The 17,662-nt window shown below is 58.7% G+C and overlaps 1 protein-coding gene across 1 annotated transcript in view; it reads right to left on the reverse strand.

Moving 5' to 3' along the window:
• CLUH (clustered mitochondria homolog) overlaps positions 1-17,662 on the reverse strand; it is a 33,226-nt gene extending 15,564 nt beyond the window's left edge. Inside the window, exons 1-10 of the mRNA XM_084299732.1 lie at positions 17,499-17,662; positions 7,866-8,062; positions 6,557-6,728; positions 6,263-6,406; positions 5,934-6,061; positions 5,166-5,320; positions 3,822-3,947; positions 2,477-2,624; positions 1,655-1,747; positions 264-958 (exon numbers count right to left, since the gene is read on the reverse strand). Of these exons, the coding sequence (XP_084155858.1) occupies positions 264-958; positions 1,655-1,747; positions 2,477-2,624; positions 3,822-3,947; positions 5,166-5,320; positions 5,934-6,061; positions 6,263-6,406; positions 6,557-6,728; positions 7,866-8,062; positions 17,499-17,586 (1,946 nt within the window). The 5' untranslated portion in view covers positions 17,587-17,662. The remainder of the gene's footprint in view (positions 1-263; positions 959-1,654; positions 1,748-2,476; positions 2,625-3,821; positions 3,948-5,165; positions 5,321-5,933; positions 6,062-6,262; positions 6,407-6,556; positions 6,729-7,865; positions 8,063-17,498) is intronic.

Below are 17,662 nucleotides of genomic sequence, written 5' to 3' on the forward strand. Positions count from 1 at the left end.
ATGGTATCTGCAGGGTAAGGACAGGAAACAACAAAAGGAGACCCGGAGACTGCAGAAGGCACCTCTCCCCGGCTCCCTGTAACCCTGTTAGTGTTCCTGTTTTCACCTCTCATTAAATAAGCTTCTATCATTGCACCTGCAGGGCCAAATGGTGGGGAAGCCCACCCCTGGCAGCTGTGAGGCGACGTCCCCAGGACAGCACAGCCTGGTCCTGACTTGGCCATTACCAGTTGTGAGTAGAGGAAGGGGGGAGCTCAGCTCACCTGTGCTCTACAAAGGCATCAACAAGCTCTTGCCGGAGACAGCAAAGCTTGTGTCTGTGCTGCTTGGGAAACCCCATTTTCTTACATTCCTCTGGCATCTCCTCCCCTTCAACAGGCAGGAAGTTTAGATCTGGAGGGAAAGTGCGGAGCAGGTCCAGGATGTAGTGACGCCCGTCATTGCCGATAATGCCTTTGCACTCCACTGAGGAGCACAGCTCCACCTCCTCGTTCTTGTCATTCAGGACTTTGTGCTTCTGGATCTTAAGCGGCCTGCTGGTCTTCTCCAGCAGCTCCAGGTACTTGGGATGCGAGACAACCGTCTTGCCAAAGTCTATTGACCCATAGATGACACTCTGTTCCTGCTCCCGTTCCAAGATCCCAGGAATAATAGACTGAGCTGTCACCCTGTAACCTCTGTAATCCACCACTACAGTCCCCAGCGTGTACAGCCCTTCTACATCCACAGCATTATAGGTCCGCACACCGTTGAGATCGTTGGTAGGTGCCACGTAAGCAGCAACATCCCCGCCAAAGTCCTTATAGTGGTCACGGACATCGAAGCCCAGACTGAAGAAAATGTTGTTCCAGATGAACATCTGCATCTTGGTCTCTTCACTGGGGTTGATGGCCATGACGTTGCCATCAATGACAGCCATGGCACCTCTTGTTGCTGCTGCAGTGAAGTCGCTGTGAACCTGGAGACAGTTGGAGAGAAAGCTAGGTAAGGAAGGGATCACCCCCTCCCAGCACCTCCTTCTCAAAACTCTCTGCAAATTTCTCCTTCACTCCTCACCTCCTGATGGCCTCCAGCAGGCAGGCAGGTCAGCTGGCTTTTGCTTTTGTGAGCCTGGCCAGTGGCTTGGATACAAGCTCCAGGAGCCAAAGCATTAGGGATCACCATGGCTCAGACTCATTAGCTCTCTGCAGAGGAGGTTTAGGTTAACGCGCATCCACCCCTCCCACCCACTCGAAAGAAGGCTGATCAAACAGAACAGCAGAGGACTGGGAGACACAAGGTCAAGGAGCACGATTCTCCCCTGCGAGGCTGGGAGCAGAAGGTAGACATTGGTCAAGCACTGGAACAGGCTCCCCAGGGAAGTCATAGAGTGCCCATCCCTGGAGTTATTTAAGAGATGTGTGGATGTGGCACTAAGATACATGGCTTAGTGATGGGACTTGGCAGGTCAGGTTGATGGTTGGACTTGACCCTGGAGGTCTTTTCCAACCTAGAGGATTCTATGATATGCGAGAGAAAACAAGACCCCTTAGCTCGCAAACAGGGACCCTCAGCTTGCAGCTTCTAAAAGGCAGGCCCAGGTGAAATGTCTAGATGTGAGACCAGCGGCAGAGAAGGGTGTGTGTAAGTAGCTGCCTGCAGATCCCAAAGTTACCTTGAAAATGGCTCGTTCTCTCAGCAGCCTCTCAGGCAGGTTCTTGCGGGGTAGCTCTCGTGTGGTCTGCAGCTCCTCGTTCCAGTCTCTGGTCTGAAAGAGTCAAAAACTCATGGGAAGCACTACACTGTGTAGGCAGGGGCTGGCAAGCCAGTGTTTGATTTACAAGGCATTTTGTGAGAGAAGGGAAGGGAGAAGGGAAGAACTCAGGGCTGTCATAACATCCAGAGGAAGTGAATTCACAGCAGGATCACTCCTTACGAGCTGCCTGTATACAAGGTCTATCCCAAATGGCTGTTGAATTAGTCCAGCTTACACAATGCAGTTTGTCTGAGATGCTGGATTGCTAGCTCCGGGGTAACTCAGGGCAGATCTGGTTAACCAGCACACTGTGACGTGGTCACTCCGCAGGCAGCCACCTGCAGGCAGCCCTTCCACGCACGCCTGGAACATTTTAGGTTACGAGGCTGTGACTGAAACCCTTAGAATAGTTTGTTGAGATGTTCCAGGCCTAGCCAGCAAGGAGGAACACTGTGCTGTCTGCACAGTGCAGCAGAGCTAGAGTACAGACACGGGAGTTATAAATACTTGAGCAGAAATCCCTCCTCTCAGACCCTGAGGTACTCAGGGAAGCTGCAGCCTCAGCACTCAGCCCCCTGTAGTTAAAGAGGCTGTAGAAAACAAGGACTAACGCAAGCGTTCCTCGCTGAGCAACACCCCTCCACAAATACCAAAGGTCTGCTTGTCAGTAAAGCCAGCCGGTTCCCAGCACAACGGGTGGCAACCTCCTGCCAGGGCTCCCCCCCAAAGCGAGAGTGCTACCTGTCCGGGGATGTGCTCTTCGTAGCCCAGTCTAGAGGTGTAAGCGTCTTCGGCCCGGACACAGTCCATGGCGTGTTCTGCTTGTGGAGCTGTCCAGCTGTACACTTGGAAAGGAGTTGCTATCCTTTCAAAAGGATGTCTCTGAACCCTGAGTTGGGAGTGAAAACCATTAGGTATTTTCCAAAGAAAGATTTCTAAGAGAGCTCTCCCTGTGCGGCAACACCAGCTTCTGACAAAGCACAGAACAAGACCAGCTCTGCCAGGCAGCACAGTGGGCTTTGGGTTCCCGTGTCTGACAGCCCTTCCCGACCGCCTGGCTTGGCAGTGCCTCTCAGCAGCAGCCTAGGCAATGCACTGGGCTCTCCTCGTTCCTGTTTCCTCAGCTGCACCTCCCGAAATCCCCCCCGTGTTCTCTGCTCACCACAGACCAGGAGCAGAGGCAGGGAATGGCCACTCCCAGCCAGCCGCCCGTTACTGGCTCTCAGCTGGTGCTGCAGTCCCTAAGCATCGTGTTGTAGCACACATCCCCTAATGAACTGAAAACACAAGCTTCACCTAACGGCCTTCGGTGTAATCTGTCTGCTCTCAGCAGGTGCCGGAGTCTCATCTGTATTTACTTGTGGCCCAACAAGCAGTACAATATAATCATTTTTAAATGGCCAGATAGTCACACTGGTGGCTGGGAGGCCACTGCTAATTTCCAGCCCTTGTATAGTGTCACTTTCATCTTCCTAATGAGAACAGAAGCAGCACTTTTGAAAACCACACAATGTGCCTGTCAATTTGCATCCTGCTGAGCTAAGGCAGTTCATTAAGTGGACTCTAAAGAATGACAGGCTTTTGCACAGGATCCACTGTCCTGGAGTAGAATAAATGGTCCCTCTGGCAAGGGCAGGAAAATAAAACAATCTATTGTTGTTCCTTATTATTACTGTTAGAAGAACTAGAGGAAAGCAAGCATGCATGAACACGTTTAAGATAATTATTCTTTCTCTACTGTAAGCCTCTGCAAAGCCCTCACGTGTTACTTTTCCAGATACTTTATGCTTCAGCTTTTTTTTGTTGTTGTTTTCAGGGAGAAGCACCTACTGCCAGGTAAAGCCAGAGCCCAGGGTGCTGCCACGAGGCCCCGGCAGGCACTGGGCAGCCCCTTGCTGCACGGACTCGTGTTCCACCAAGCACCCCCGACCATCCACCCACCAGGTGTGTGCAGAGCAAGAGGGCGTCACAACCCCTGCTGTACGAGCACGGCACCCAGCTCCACAGAGCCAGCCAGGTACCGGGGCCTCACCAAGCAGCTTAGCATCACACTACCCAAGGGGACAGAGAGGAGAACGTTTGCTACCGTTTCTTCTGCAGAGCGGAGAAGTTTTTTTTGAAGGTAGGGCTGATCTGGTTAAGTAGTTCCACCAAGGAATGACTGAGAAAGCTGGGGTTTGCAGGTTTGGGATTGAAGTTGTATGCAGTAGACCTGCAAGAGGAAAGAAACAAGCTGTTGTCATAGCTGAGACTTGACAACCCACAGGAACTTGCTCTATGAGTGAAAGCCTTCCCAAATAAGCACCTCGTGAAAGGCCTGTGTAACACACTGTTGTCTGTGAAACAGAGACCAAGTGGCACACAGGCAGGAGGACTGAGAGCCCCCCTGCTGCCCGGCTCTCACCAGCAGAGATGCAATCAGTAATTCCATACCTGGACCCAAATGCATGCAGCAGGCAGCAAATTTCATTCAGAACTTTCTTCAGCCACCACTAGGTTTAAAAGAGGCTCATATTCTCACAGGTAGGAAGGACTGATTTCACAGAAGAGCTTCCCATACGTATCACAAGGGCCTCTGCTTAGCAGAGAACCCAACTGGAATGGCACCAACGACACCAGACAGCCAGAACCTCTTAGGGTACCGAGTCTCCCTGCCGGAGGGCTGAGCACTGACCTGCCAGGGCCACAAGCACAGACTCCCCTCCCCAGCTCACATTCTGCCAAGCCCAAGCAGGCCTCTTATTCCATGTTCTTCGTGCCACTTGCTCTCCATGGACCCACACTTAGATGTCCATCTCTTGACTCGTTATTTCTGACACATTTTATTTACTTATTAACAGGTCTGGGAGGAAACCATAGAATACAAACTGTCTTCTACAAGCCAGCTTAACACAGAGCACTTTCATTTCATAATGGGACAGAATGCAGAAATGTGCTTTATCTTCATCTTCTCTTCACATGCAGCCACTGGTACGCTGCCAGGCACTGTACGGTCAGCTTTAACAGTCTCTCATAGACACCACCAAAAAAATGGCCAGTCAAATCCGTGCCCAGGTTACAAAGTGCTGGCAGACTATACTTTTCCTTGAGGGCAAAATGAGCTAGTTACAATGGTCGGGAAGGAATTCCCTCCTGACTTAAAATACTTCAACTAGCTGATGACATTGTGGGATGTTTCACCTTTCCCTAAAGCATCAGGCATTTATCCACTGTGGAAAAATGGTACCGGGCATAACTAAAGAGCCCAATCCAGTATAACAACTCCTACAAACCCCATGTGAGCAGTGAATTCAAATAGGCTATTTTCCACAGGGGAAAGAAAAAAAAAGAAAAAAAAAAGCAGCAGCATGTTTCTTTGCAGGTTCTTTTCCAGTTTGGTATTGCAAGCTCCCTCCTGCAAGGCCGGACAAGAGAAATCCTAGTTACTCACTGATTCAAGTAAAATCCTCTAGTGGATGCAGTGATACTGACGTGTCGATCCTCCACTGTGATCACGTATAAATACATGAGGTCCCCATGCATTTTCCTGTTGCCAGGTGGAGGGTTCCAGCCACTCATTGTCAATACCTTTAGGCACTGCAAAGGCTACAGAACACAACAGAAACAGTTCCTGTCAGTAGAAATTAATACCCCTGTGTTACAGAGACATCAGCTATACAAGCCAGAGTCCTTTTACCTGCTGCCCCTCTTGGTTCCAGGAACAGCATACAAAAGAATAGTCTCAAGACCATAGCCTTCCCCAGCTACCTGCAGCCCACTACTGTGCGCCCAAGTTTGCTGCCTTTCACAAATAAGACAGGTAAAAACAGACATCCTGGGCCTTTGGGCTGCACAACACATGGATTTCTTGCTGTACTGGTTTTCAAATGGCAGCTTCTAAAACTGGAATCCAAGTGCAAGGGCATGGGAAACCTAAGGGTAATTCACAGCGATCTGCAGATCCTGCCTCCACGACTTTGCAGAGAAATGCAGCCCTCCCTTCCCTGCCACCCCTCCCCAACACTGGCCGCTTCGTGCTCTGCGGCTGTCCAGACTGTGTCCAGCACTTGGACTTTATTCTCTTGGCTAAGCAGTGCTATCCCAGCACTCATTAAGCATCAAGCAGAGCAAATCCCAAAGTCCACCCTCAGTGCAGTTCCCAATTCCTGAACACCAGTTTGCTGTTGAGAGCCATTTCGAGCACACAGGAGAACTCTACCTTCCAGTCTCTGTTCTGGGGCTGAAGGGCACACAGGGGTCTCTCTTTGCTACCTGGCAGGATATGTTCAGGAGGGGTGCAGTCAATTTGTTCCATTTCGGTACCTTTTTTCTTCCGTTTTCCACTGTCTGGAGTAGAGAGACACCAAGTCAGTGCTGCAAAACACCACCTCATCCCCCAGTAATTGTTCAAGCAGGAGTACAGAAGTGCTCAGTTTCTCTGCGCTCCTGAATGAGGTGGGACAGCTGATGATCACAACGTGTTTTAACGAAGCAAGGAGTCAGGGGAATGAAGACCAACCACGCTAGAGAAGCCTTTTTGCCCCTTACCTCCCAGGTCTCCTTCAGTGAAGACGCTCAGGAATGACAGCGAGTTACAGTCCACGCCATTGAAAGCGTCTGATGGGTCAAGACTCTTCAGAAGGTCCCGAATGTGACGCACGTGTATCCTGGCTTCCCGCACTGTGTACGGCTCTGATAAACAAAAAGGGAGGAAATAAACCACAATTATACAGTTGCTTACTACTTTAGCATACAAGTCTCAAAAAAGAACAACAGGGAACTGCTGCCAGGTAGCCAAAACCACTCCCTGCTTGTTCCCTCCCGGAGTCTGAAGGAACTTGCCTTCCACCACCTTTAGCAGCGAGCCCTCCTGCAGTCCTTCAATAGTTTTCAGCTCAGCGAAGTTATCGAGGACGTTGCCATCAAGCTGCAGAGAGAAGCAAGTCCGGTGGCAGGTGTCTTCACGGTCCATCAACACTTGGTGGATCTCTTGCACCATCTCTTGAGGAGAGACCTTAAGGGGGCAACAACCCAGCCAGTTACTGTCAGCCAACTGTCAGAAGGCCGTTTCTGTCCCTGCCGGAGGACGCTGCCCCTGTGCAGGGTGAGCTGCCCCAGCTCCAACCCCCAGGCTGGGCACCCAGCGGCGTCGCAGCCTGGCATTGCACTGAGCACAGGGCAGGGCTGGAGCACAGCCAAGGAACCGAAGGCGGGGGGAACCCAGGGGCTCGTCCCTCATCCATCCACTGCATGCTTGTGGCGAGGCTCTGAACGACGCAAGCGGAGGACAGACCGCTTCCTCCGCTCGCTCTGCCCCCGGGCACGCGGCTCCTGCCACGCGGGAACCGCCCCGGCTCACGTGCCAGGGCTGCGCTCCTGCTGCCTGCCCTGGCTCCAGCGCCACCGACGCTGCTCGCGAGCTATGAGGACTCGGGGCAGTTTACATAAGCTGCTGTAAACAGCATGGGCTGCTATTATTAGCCTATTAAAACTAACAGCCAGAGAGATTTAGAGAAAGAGAAAAGCTGGGCTGAAATACAGCTAGTTCCACGGGGGACGTCACTTCACTGCACTCCCTGCTGGTCTTGGGGAGATAAGGCTTCCCCCGGGCTTAGGCTCAAAATGCCTCCCCCGAACAAAAAATGCTTCGTCCACATGGCTTTCAGTGCAGTATCGAGCTAAATCAGAGTATCGGCCAGGCATGTCAAAGCCTGTCCTGACCTGGCAGCACGTGTTGCCGCCCACGTGATGCCGTGCCGCATCCAGCACAGCTCTCGGGGAGGGAAGGGGAGGAGAGGACAGGGGAAGGAAGGGGAAGGGGAGGGGAGGGGAGGCTGCATCGCTCTGTGAGCCCCAGAGGTGCCCGAGCTCCCTGAGCAGTGTGCGCGCGTGTTGCCGTGCCAAACGCAGCGCAGCCAGGAGGTGCCTTGTGCCAAAAGCTCTGAGCAGGCAAGAGGCTTTCCCTTCCGCAGTCGGGCCCAGAAGCTGTTTACACCTCTGTCCTTCAGAGCAGCCCAGCAGTGGGAATGCCACTTGCCCTGTGCTCAGACCTGAGCCCCATGGAGAACGACCAGGGGCAGTTCCCCCTTGCCGAGCTGCCCCTGCCATCACCCCCTGCCCCGTCCCCTCCCGGCCGGCGGGACGCAGGTACCTGCAGCGAGAAGGGCTCTATCCCCGGCGCGCAGATCTTGACGGTGAATCCCGTGTCCTGTATGACGATGACCTCCTGGTCGTTCCCATCTTCCCCCACCTCAGCCTCCTCGTGGCCGTTCTGCCTGGCGTCCTTCTCGCCCCTGAGGCCCTCGTGCGGCGCGCTGCCGTTCATCAGTGCCGTGCCGGACGGGTGCTCTGCGGGGAGAGGGGAGCTTAGAGCAGGCGGGGGAGACCGGTTCCAGTGACACCACCATGCTCCCGCCAAGCAAACCAGGGGTTACAAGGCGGCGAACATTTCATCCTGCAACTGGTGTTTACTGGGGGTGGGTGTGCCAGGCCCTGCCCTCCTGCCCCTCAGCGCAATTAGCGCGCTCTCGTTCCCTGCAGGGTTTGCATCTTCCACAAACCCTGTGCGGAGGGGAGGGAAGGAAAGCAGGAAGGATGGGTCAGTGTACAACGCGTTCGGCTTAGTCTTAAGAAGCCTCTTAATTAAAAGAAACGGGGGTGTGGTGCTCTGCAGCCCGCAGGCAGCTGTAACCTCTGCACCAACACGTTGCGCAGCTCCCAGCGCTCCTCCTGCTGCGCTGTGTGGCGGGGGGGCTGCCGGGAGGCTCCCTGGCACCAGGCGCTCCCACACCGCGCCCCCAGCCGCCCTCTGTGCCCCCACAACACTTCGCAGCGACCCCACGGTGCCAGCAAGGCTCTGCCTCAGCACTTGCAGTCGAGAAAGGTGGCGACATTCCCAGCACACGCTTAGAGGGATGCACCCCCGGGACAGGGAGCACCCCGCACCTCCCTGCCCGCTCCCGCGAGGGTTTGTTCTCTTTGTCAGCCAGGTGGAGAGCAGCAGGGAGCTGACACCGTCTAGGAAGCCGCAGGTCTCCTAGCGCAGCCTGGACCCACCGAGCTGGGCAGGGGACCGGCGCGTTGCTGCACCGAGGTGCGGGCAGGGCGAGCTCCAGCTGGTGCCACAGAAGAGCTGCCCGCTACAGCCCGGGGAGCAGGGCCCCTCTGACCCACACAGGTCTCAGCACAGCCACAGGAACGGCCTCCAGAGGCCCCTGGGGTCAGCACTGTTTTGTGCAAAAAACTGCAAAAACCAGCGTGTTTTGTTTCAACCCCAACCCGCAGAGCAAGGTGAGCGTGCCCGCAGGACGCGCTGCCCCTCGGTGCCCCGGCTCCTCCTGCCCATGCTGCAGCACCGCGGTGCCCGGGGCTGTGCTGAGGGCAGCGAGCGGAGGGACAGGCAGCAGGGGCACCGAGCTGCAACGCCGTGTCCTCAGCCCTGCTCCTGAGCACAGCAAGGACAGACCCCGAGCGCACACAAGATTAAACGTCAGAACGGGCTAAGCCAAGCAGGGAGGAGGGGGCCCGGACCCAGCAATAAGCGTGCGCCCGCCTGAGCTGCACCCGGCCTGGTGCGAAGGCTAAGCAGGAGGATTACGTTTCATCCTTGCACCTGCAGAGCGAGTACACGCCAAGGTGACGGGCACTATTTCAGTCACGCCTCCTATTTATAGGGAGCCTGCAGATGTGGTGGGCACCGCGTGAGCCAGGCAGGCAGCCCCGGCACAAAAGGGGATTTGCATCTGCGTCTGAGTATTGCTGACTGCACACAGCAGGAAGGGGGCAAGATGACGATTGTGGGGAGTTTCCGTTAATAACTCATTAGTGTTCGCACAAATCTTCTAAACCACAGTCAGTCACCAGCTTCCTGACAACAGGATCAGAAGATGTTGCAGCAAGGCAGCCTGGCGCAGAGGGGGGGGGGGGAGAAGTGACAGTACCAGAAGCATTTACTGCGCCCGAGTTCCCCTCCCTCCCTGTAGTGACAGCAGAGGTGATTGGAGATACCCAAACTGAGGACTACGACACTTCCTCTCTCGTCACTGAGTTTCAGTGTGTTTCTGACCGTCAGCTCCGGTTCCATTCAGGGGCACGGGTCCTGTCCTTCCCTCCCCAGAGGTACTTCCAGGCACAGAGAGCCCCACACGGCCTCTTTGCTGCGAGGCCTGAACGCCTCTGGCAGCACGGCAGAGGCACAAAGAGCCAACGAGGCGCTGAAATGGCAACCGGGCAGCCCCACGTCGGTGTCACTGCAGCACCCTGCACACCACCAGCTGCACCGAGAGCACTGAGACCCAGCCCAGCCACCACAGGGGCCAGCTTTGACCTTGGGACCCATGCAGCAGCAAGCCCAGCTGCTTGCGCCCAGGCGGGGACAACAGCCGGCCCGGAGCTGAATCCTTGCCCCAGCCCCCTTCACCCTGCTGCGAGCTAACACAGCCTGTGCCCCCCCTCCTCCCTCCCACCCATCCCACGACTGTACACGGCCCCCCCGACACCGCCAGGGGCTCCAGCCACACGCAGCCCAACAGAGCACCGCTCCAGTGAGCACCTGGAGGCGGCAGCTTCTTCCTCTTCCTCCTCTTCTGGGGCTGCCTGGAGGGCACCACGTGCATGGAGCCCCCGCTGGGCCTGCCGCCGGGGCCTGCGGCACGCTCAGTCTGTGCAGCACCAGTGCTCGTGGCCCTGCCCTCGGACGCCTTCTCCCCGCAGAGCCCAGGCGGTGTGACTGGCTGCTGGACGCGGGGGCTTCTCCCCCCGCCTGCTGGCTCCACGCAGGGGCTGGGGGTGAGCACGGCACGGGCCGCCCCGGGCCCCGCGGCCGAGCCGCCGTCCTCAGGTTTCACGCGGCACTGGCAGGCCGGAGGCAGCGCGGCGCGATGGAACGGCCCCGCCGGCCCTTCCTCAAGGTCGGCTGGAAGGACGGCTGCGGCACGCGACGCCCCTGCCCGCTGGAGAGGGCCGGCAGCACCGCCGCCAGCTCCCCAGCAGCTGCTATCGCAGGCCGGCACTGCTGCTTCTTCGCCCTCGGCCTCGGGCGAGTCTTGGCCGCGTTCGGCGCGTTTCTGCAGGCTTCCCACCGCCGCCGCGCTGGGGATGACGTCGGGGTACGGCACGGCGCCCCGGGAAGCTGCCGGCACCTCGGGGGAGCTGGCGCGGCTCGTGGGAGGCTTCGGTAAGAGCGGCGACCGCTCGTCGGGCGAGCTGGAGCTGCGTGTCTGGAAGATGAGGTCGGTGACATGCCTGCAGCAGTTCACAAAAATGCTGTTCCCCATGATCGTAAGCAGCCTGGCTCACACGACGCAGGATTACAGAAGTTAGTTCTGCGTGCAAATCCCTTTTTGCACGCGCATATCTAAGTCCCCACAAGGCAGATTCCTGCACAGCAGAGCTCACCCTCCCTGGTTCGGATCTGTTCGCGTTCGCAGTCAGCCGGGCTCTCCGGAGAAACTTCTTACGTGGACCCGAGGGGAGAGGCAGCACAGGCCCCGTGGCGGGCTCAGGACCGCATCCCGGAGGTGCTGGAGCCCACACCCGTGCCTCCTCCGCAGGCCGTGCTGCTGGCCTGGCAGCAGCTCCCCCGACGTCTCGCCCAGCGCCCGTCACCCGCCGCACGTCCTCGCCCCGCCGTGGCAGCCCCGCAGCAGCCGCTGAACGCCCCCAGCTCTGCCCCAGCAGCGAGCCCACGGACCCGGGGCCGTGCGTGCACCCCCGGGCTCCGCAGCGCTCTCTAAGAGCGGGCGCTTGCCCGAGTGCTTCGGACCCCGAGCTCGTTATAAATAGACGGCCGGTATCAAGTGCTGGACCAGTGCAGCATGGGACAAGGGTTAGAGCTCCGCAGCTCTGCCAAACTCGTAGGCAGGCGCGACGCGTTGAATTACAAGGAGGGCACTCTCTGTGGCGGCCTCGGCGGGGCACAGCCGCCCATACTGAGCAGGCGGGCATAAAGGGCCTGGGCAGCAAACTACTGAGGCTTTCCCAGACGCATTTTCTGTCCTCTCACGCTGCTGCACTGTACCAAACGAGCCAAAAAACCACACAGACAGCTCCCCTCAAACCACTCCTCTCTGTTATTTCAATAAATCCAGCAACTGGTGCAGGGATTACAGAGCCCAAGACTTGTGCAAGCGACAAGTGCTGGTGAAACCCACGGCCCCTGCACACACCCAGCCCCTCGCCTTCCCCAGCCAGCACCACCACCACCACCACCAGCCTGCCGTGCGCTCAGCGGCACTGCATGGCCGGGAAGGAGCCCACATCTCCACCGAGAGGAAGAAAAGTGCCACAGCCCGAGCAGAAAGAGAAAAAAACAAAACAAAAAAACTCAAAACCAGAACGAAATCAGGACTACAGAGCCCGTGCAATCACCTGCCCAGCACCAACACCCGGCCAAGGAGACTCATTTCCAAAGGAGGCCCTGGGAAGGCTGGAAGCTGCCCCAGAGCCTCGCGCTCTGGCAGCCAATCTGCCAAGGGGAAAGGCAGCAACAGGCTGAACAGCACTAGAGAGCTCTCTAGTGCAAGTCAAACCCCGGCTAGCTTCTGTTCTTCTTTTTAAGAACAGAGAAAGGAAACAGAAGAAAAATCCCACTTGAATTCATGTGGGTACGGGGAGTTACCACCCCAGAAAACAGCAGAGCCCAGGCTACAGCCGGTGTTCTCTTCTCAGAGCGGCTCTCTGCCAGTTTCCCAGCGCAGGAGAAGCGTAACCTTGAAATCCCTGGTAACAAGAGGCCTCTCCTGTCCTCGGGAGCGAGGATTGGTTATCAGGTTACATCAGCATCTAAAACAAAAGTTTCTCCCGATGATTTTTGGAAGAGTTTAAAGCTCCGACAGTTTCAGCTCTCTCCTCACCTGGAGACCGTGCCACCATCCCGGTGCCCTGCAGCCTCGGCTCCCCTTGCAGCAGCAGCTCAGGCTCGAGCGAAGACGAGCCCAGATTCAGTTTCATTTTAAAGAGGATCAACTGAAGTACAATTTGCTGCAATTAATTAGATCACTAAGTTTAATGGTGCTATTTATGCTTAAACAAAGTTTACTTTTCCCTTTTAATAGTCACATAAACCCAGCCTAACCAAGCAGCTATTGTGCTCATCAGCTGGAGACACCCGCTTCTCCGAGGAGGAGGCCGGGCGGTGACGCTGTGCAATGGTTCTGTGCGATGATCTGCAGCGATAAAAGAAATTAAGAAAAAGCAACACGGCACCAGCCCGTACTAGTGGCGCAATGGGATTTGGGGATGTAGAAATAAGACTGCCAGCATGCCCTGTGCTTGGGAGGCACACCGGGCAGGAAAGCTAAGCCACCCATCCTCCGATGGGATTACACGCACCCCTCCCACTCCACCTCCCTTCCCACCTCCCGCAGAGTGCTGACGCTGCCAGGAGCGCCGAGCGCAGGCTGCAGCAGCCGCAGGAGCACGGCGAGGGCAGCACGGGGGGCTTGTGCTGGGCAGCGCTGTGAGCCCCCCCGCAGGAGAGGTGTCGAGGTGGCAGGGTGCTGAGCGGCACCACCACACCTCCCGCCGGGGGAAGCCCTGTGCCATGCAGCACGTGCTGGCTGTAGCGTGCGAAGGCTGCCACTGGTCTAGCAAATGCAAAGTAGATGTTAGCCTAGCAATAAATTAAACAAAACAAATAGCTTACTGAATCCAAATAAATTGGCTGAACTAATAGCCGTCAGCATCGCAGAGAGCCCTCGTGGGAAGGTGTCGGTAGGACGGCCTGCCAGGAGATGGGACACGGCACAGATGTGCCTCCCACATCCCCGCAGAGGAAACCACAGCTTCCCAGAATCTTTCAGTGCTCCTCCAGCACAACAAGCACTTCTTTTAATACGAGCCCACAGTGAAGCTTACAGCTGCTCTCAGCCATCATTAAACTCAAATTGGCTTTAACCCACCTGTGGGAAGAGCTATAAGCACTGCCCTTATTTTTCAGCGGCTTCTCAGCACTCAGGTTTGGCTGGCACGGGGACAGCAGCAGGCTGCAGCTCGTGGCTGCCTTCAACGGCCCCGGCCCCGCAGCTCTGCGGCCCCACGGGGAGCAAGCAGGCAGACTGCTCAGCCCTGTGCACCCACAGCCAGGTCTGGGTGGACCTACACAACACAAGCCACATTCCAGTCTGCTCAGAAGCCTGTGGCTTTTGGTGCTCTCCCGATGCCGGGACATCTGCACTGCAGCTGTGCCCAGGGTGCTCCCGGGGTCCCCCAGCTCAGGCGCTCCAAGCCACCAGACCCCGTGCCCCGAGCCTGGCAGCTGCAGCACCCACACTTGCTCTCCACACCTGGGAACTACATTTGAGCCCATTCATACGCTTTCTGTCCAGCCAAAGCTTTGGAAACTTAGTTCTGAAACCAGCTGGTGAGGGGACTGGTGCAGCAACGTGCGCCTCAAACACCACAGGAACCGCGAGCAAAGATCGACACCAGCCAAACCATCCACAGCGCTAAGAGACCGCCTGCTGGAGTCCCAGAGAGAAGAGCTGGCCGAAGCAGTCCCGTTTCAGACATACCAGGAGTAAGTCGATATTTCCCTAAGCACGGCATTGTATTCTGGTATGTACCTCAGTTTCAGAAAGCTACTGAAACACCAGAAGCCCCGGACAGGTGAGCACCCCGCCAAACTCTGCACGCAGCTGAGCAGCAGATCATCGGCTCCGAGCCAGAAGCACCGAGCTGGGCAGCAACGCTCTGCTTTAAAAAGGCACCACGGACTGGAACGGCACCGGGCTGTACGGGACCAGTGGCTGCACTGCCCCACCGGCCCTTCCCCTGGGGCTGCCCCAGCCGGCAGCAGGAGCCCAGCAGCAGCAGCGCCGCCGCTTCCAGGAGGCACCAGCACCGCCACCCCGGGAACGGCCGCGCTCCGCGCAAGTCCTGCTCCCGTGGACTGGTTTTACTGCTCAAATGCAAATAGAGAAACGCATGAACTTCAGACCTCTCCAAGCTTCTAGAAATAACAGCTTTCTAGTACAACCAACAGAGCGCAACGCGAGGAGGCAGACGGAGCGCTGCCAAGTTTAGTCATTTACAGACGGCTCAGACAAACAGTTCCCTGCGACGCAAAGTTGTTTTACTGGGCAGGAGGCAGGTGCGCGGCTGCGCTTCTCTGCGTGCGTGTTCCTGACCTACTTCCACTCTTCGCCTCCTGGGTTCCCTAACCCAGGAGCAAGGCCGAGTTTAAGGCAATTTGAGTGTAATGATGGGCAGAGCAGCGAGCTCCCAGGCCTGCAAGGGGCACCTCAGTGGCCGTCCCGCGGGCAGAGCGGCTCCGGGCTTCACCCCCCCCAGGTCCCTCCCCAGCCTGCCACTCGGGTGCCGTGTTTGTCACGGGCCTTTCCTCAACCCTGCAGCGCTGAGCAGATTTCTCTTGCAGGAGAATCTTGCGGATTTCTTCCTCCAGTTCCTCTGAAATCTGTTACACCACACGTTAGCGAACCCACCCGCCAGCAGTTCCTTCCCCAAACACCAGCAAACCTCCAAGGTCAAGCGACCTGACAGCCACAGCAGATCCCCAGATTAACAGTCAGCGCTCTGATTGTGTTACCAACGGACACCTACGCTCACCTCCACAGCAGTTTTCCCATCAATACCTTCGTTCTCCACCCCTGCAACAGAAAAGGCGGACAAATACATGGGGGGATGGGAAAGAACAGAGACAGAGGGACCCAGTTAGAAACAGCGAGTCTTCAGGCGAGGCAATGATGAAAAGGATTTTACGCCAAGCAGACACCACTGAACCTGCACAAGACAAGCTCGTTCTAAGGCAGTGACAACGCTGCCTTATTTCTGCAGAAACAGAAATAATCCAAAAACACTGCACACAACTGCTGCCTTTTGATCTTGTGCTAGTTAATAAGAAAGGTGACTTTAACTGCCCTTGATAGAAGTCCCTACAGGTACCTAAAGCATTCATGCTTCTGTGTTCCTGCTCTCAGGACAGAGCAGCCCCAGCACCGGTGTCTGACTTGGAGGTGGAGAGAAGCAGCGGGCAGCCCTCTGGCCTGTTCAGAGGCGAGGGCATTCCTCAGGTCTCAGTGCCCACCAACACAGAACGCGCTTCCTCAGCGAGGAGCCCACTCGGAGCCTGCCCACGGCACAGCCATGGCGAGTGCCTGCTTCGGGCAGCACGGGACGGAGCCACGGGCAGGCAGCGGTGGGTGCGCAGAACCAGGAGAGGCCTGGGCAGCACAAGCTGGCACTGCCCATGGACAGCCCCCTGCGCCGGGCTGGTGGGGGCTGGCTGCAGGTCCCCCCTCCACACAGACCCCCGGGCACCTGCCAGCTTCCTTACACTCACATGGGGAGGATTTTTCCGCCTCCCTCCCTCCCCCAGCAATCAGCTCACACTTTGAACAGCAGGGATTACGCGGCGTAACTTTTTAACCCAGTCGCTGGAGCTGCACACTTGGCACCCGTTAAAAAAGGAAAAAAACAGCACGGGGGGGGGGGGGGAAGGCTCTCAGCGCTGCATTCCCCACACACTTGAATTACTGCCAGGCTGCTCAAACGCCAATGAACTTTGCTTTAGGTGACAAACTTCAAAAATTCACCTCACCACCATAAAAACAGGGGAGGGAGGAAGCGGCAGGTCACTCGGGGGGTCACTCACTCAGTCAAGGCGAGGGGCTCTGGCAGCCCCACAGCACCGGGCCTTTACCTTCCCCCTGTGAGTTACAGATCAGAGGAACGGGCCGAGCCTGAGCGCGGCGCTCAGGATGCCAACTCCTCGGGACAAAACACAGCGTGCTCTGGGGAGCGCACACCCCAGGAGCCCGACCCAGCAGGGCCCACGCTGGGACAGGGCACGGGGCCGGGAGGGCTGCGCCTCGCCCTGCCCGCAGCCCCCAGCCCCCCGTGCAGGATCCGAACCGCGCTGCTCTCAGGCAGACCCCGGCAGCACACCCGCTCCTGCCCGGCCCCTTCCTGCCGTGCCGGCGGCTCCTCCGCCTCGGCCCCGCTCCGGGCACGGTGCCGCAGGCCGGCGGCACACGCACGGTGCCCGCGCTCCCCGGGCCGCAGCCGCCCGCAGAGCTCCCCCCGGCGGCCCCGCTGCGGCCGAGCCAGGCCCCGAGCCCCGGGCCCACCCCGGTCCCGCCGCAGGGCCGCGCGCAGGCCGGGCTCGGGCCCCGAGGCCTCCCCCGAGCGGGGCCCGCCCGGCCCCGGGGCCGCCCCCGGCCGGGGCGCGGGGCCCTCAGCGGCCGCCCCCGGCCCCCCCCCCGCGGCCGCGCCGCGTCCCGCTGAAGGTCACCTTCACGGGGCCGGGGCTCCCCGCGCCGCCGCGGGCAGGGCCCGGCCGCCCCCGCCGCCGCCCGGCCCCCACGGCCCGCCCGGGCCCGAGCCCAGCGGCTCCGCTCCCCGCCGCGGCCCCCCCGGCCCCGACTGCCCCCCCCCCCTCGTAGCGACGGCGGCCCGGGCCTGGCCCCCCCCCCCCTCCTCTCCTCCCCGCCTTCCCCGGGGCCGCTCGCTCAGAGCCGCCGCCGGGGCGGCCCCGGGGCTCGGCCCCGCCGCGGGGAGCGGAGCGGAGCCGGCGGCCGGGGCTCGGCGGGGCGGGCACGGCCACGGCCACGGCGCCCCCCGCCCGCGCCGCGCGGGGCCGGGCCGGGCCGGGCCGCCACAGCCACAGCCCCGAGCCCTGAGCCCCTGCCCGGCCCTGCCCCGGCCCCGGCCGCGGGGGCAGCACCAGCAGCGGCGCCCCCCTCCCCGCCATGTCCCGTCCCGTCCCGTCCCGCCAGGCCCGGCCCCGCCGCCCGCCAGGCCCGTCCCGGCGCCCCCTTCCCCTCACCCTTCCCGGGGCGCTGCTCGGCCTCCGGCGGCCTCCTGGCGCGGGGCCCCGGCTGCTGCTGCTCGGCGCCCGGCACGGCCGGCGGCATCTGGCCCGCTCCGATCGCCACGGGGCGCCCCGCGCCGTGCCCGCCGCGAAGGACAGGGACAGCGCCGCGCGCACCA

This window comes from Netta rufina (genome assembly GCF_964035555.1).
Source record: "Netta rufina genome assembly, chromosome: 21".
Classification (NCBI taxonomy): Eukaryota; Metazoa; Chordata; class Aves; order Anseriformes; family Anatidae; genus Netta; species Netta rufina.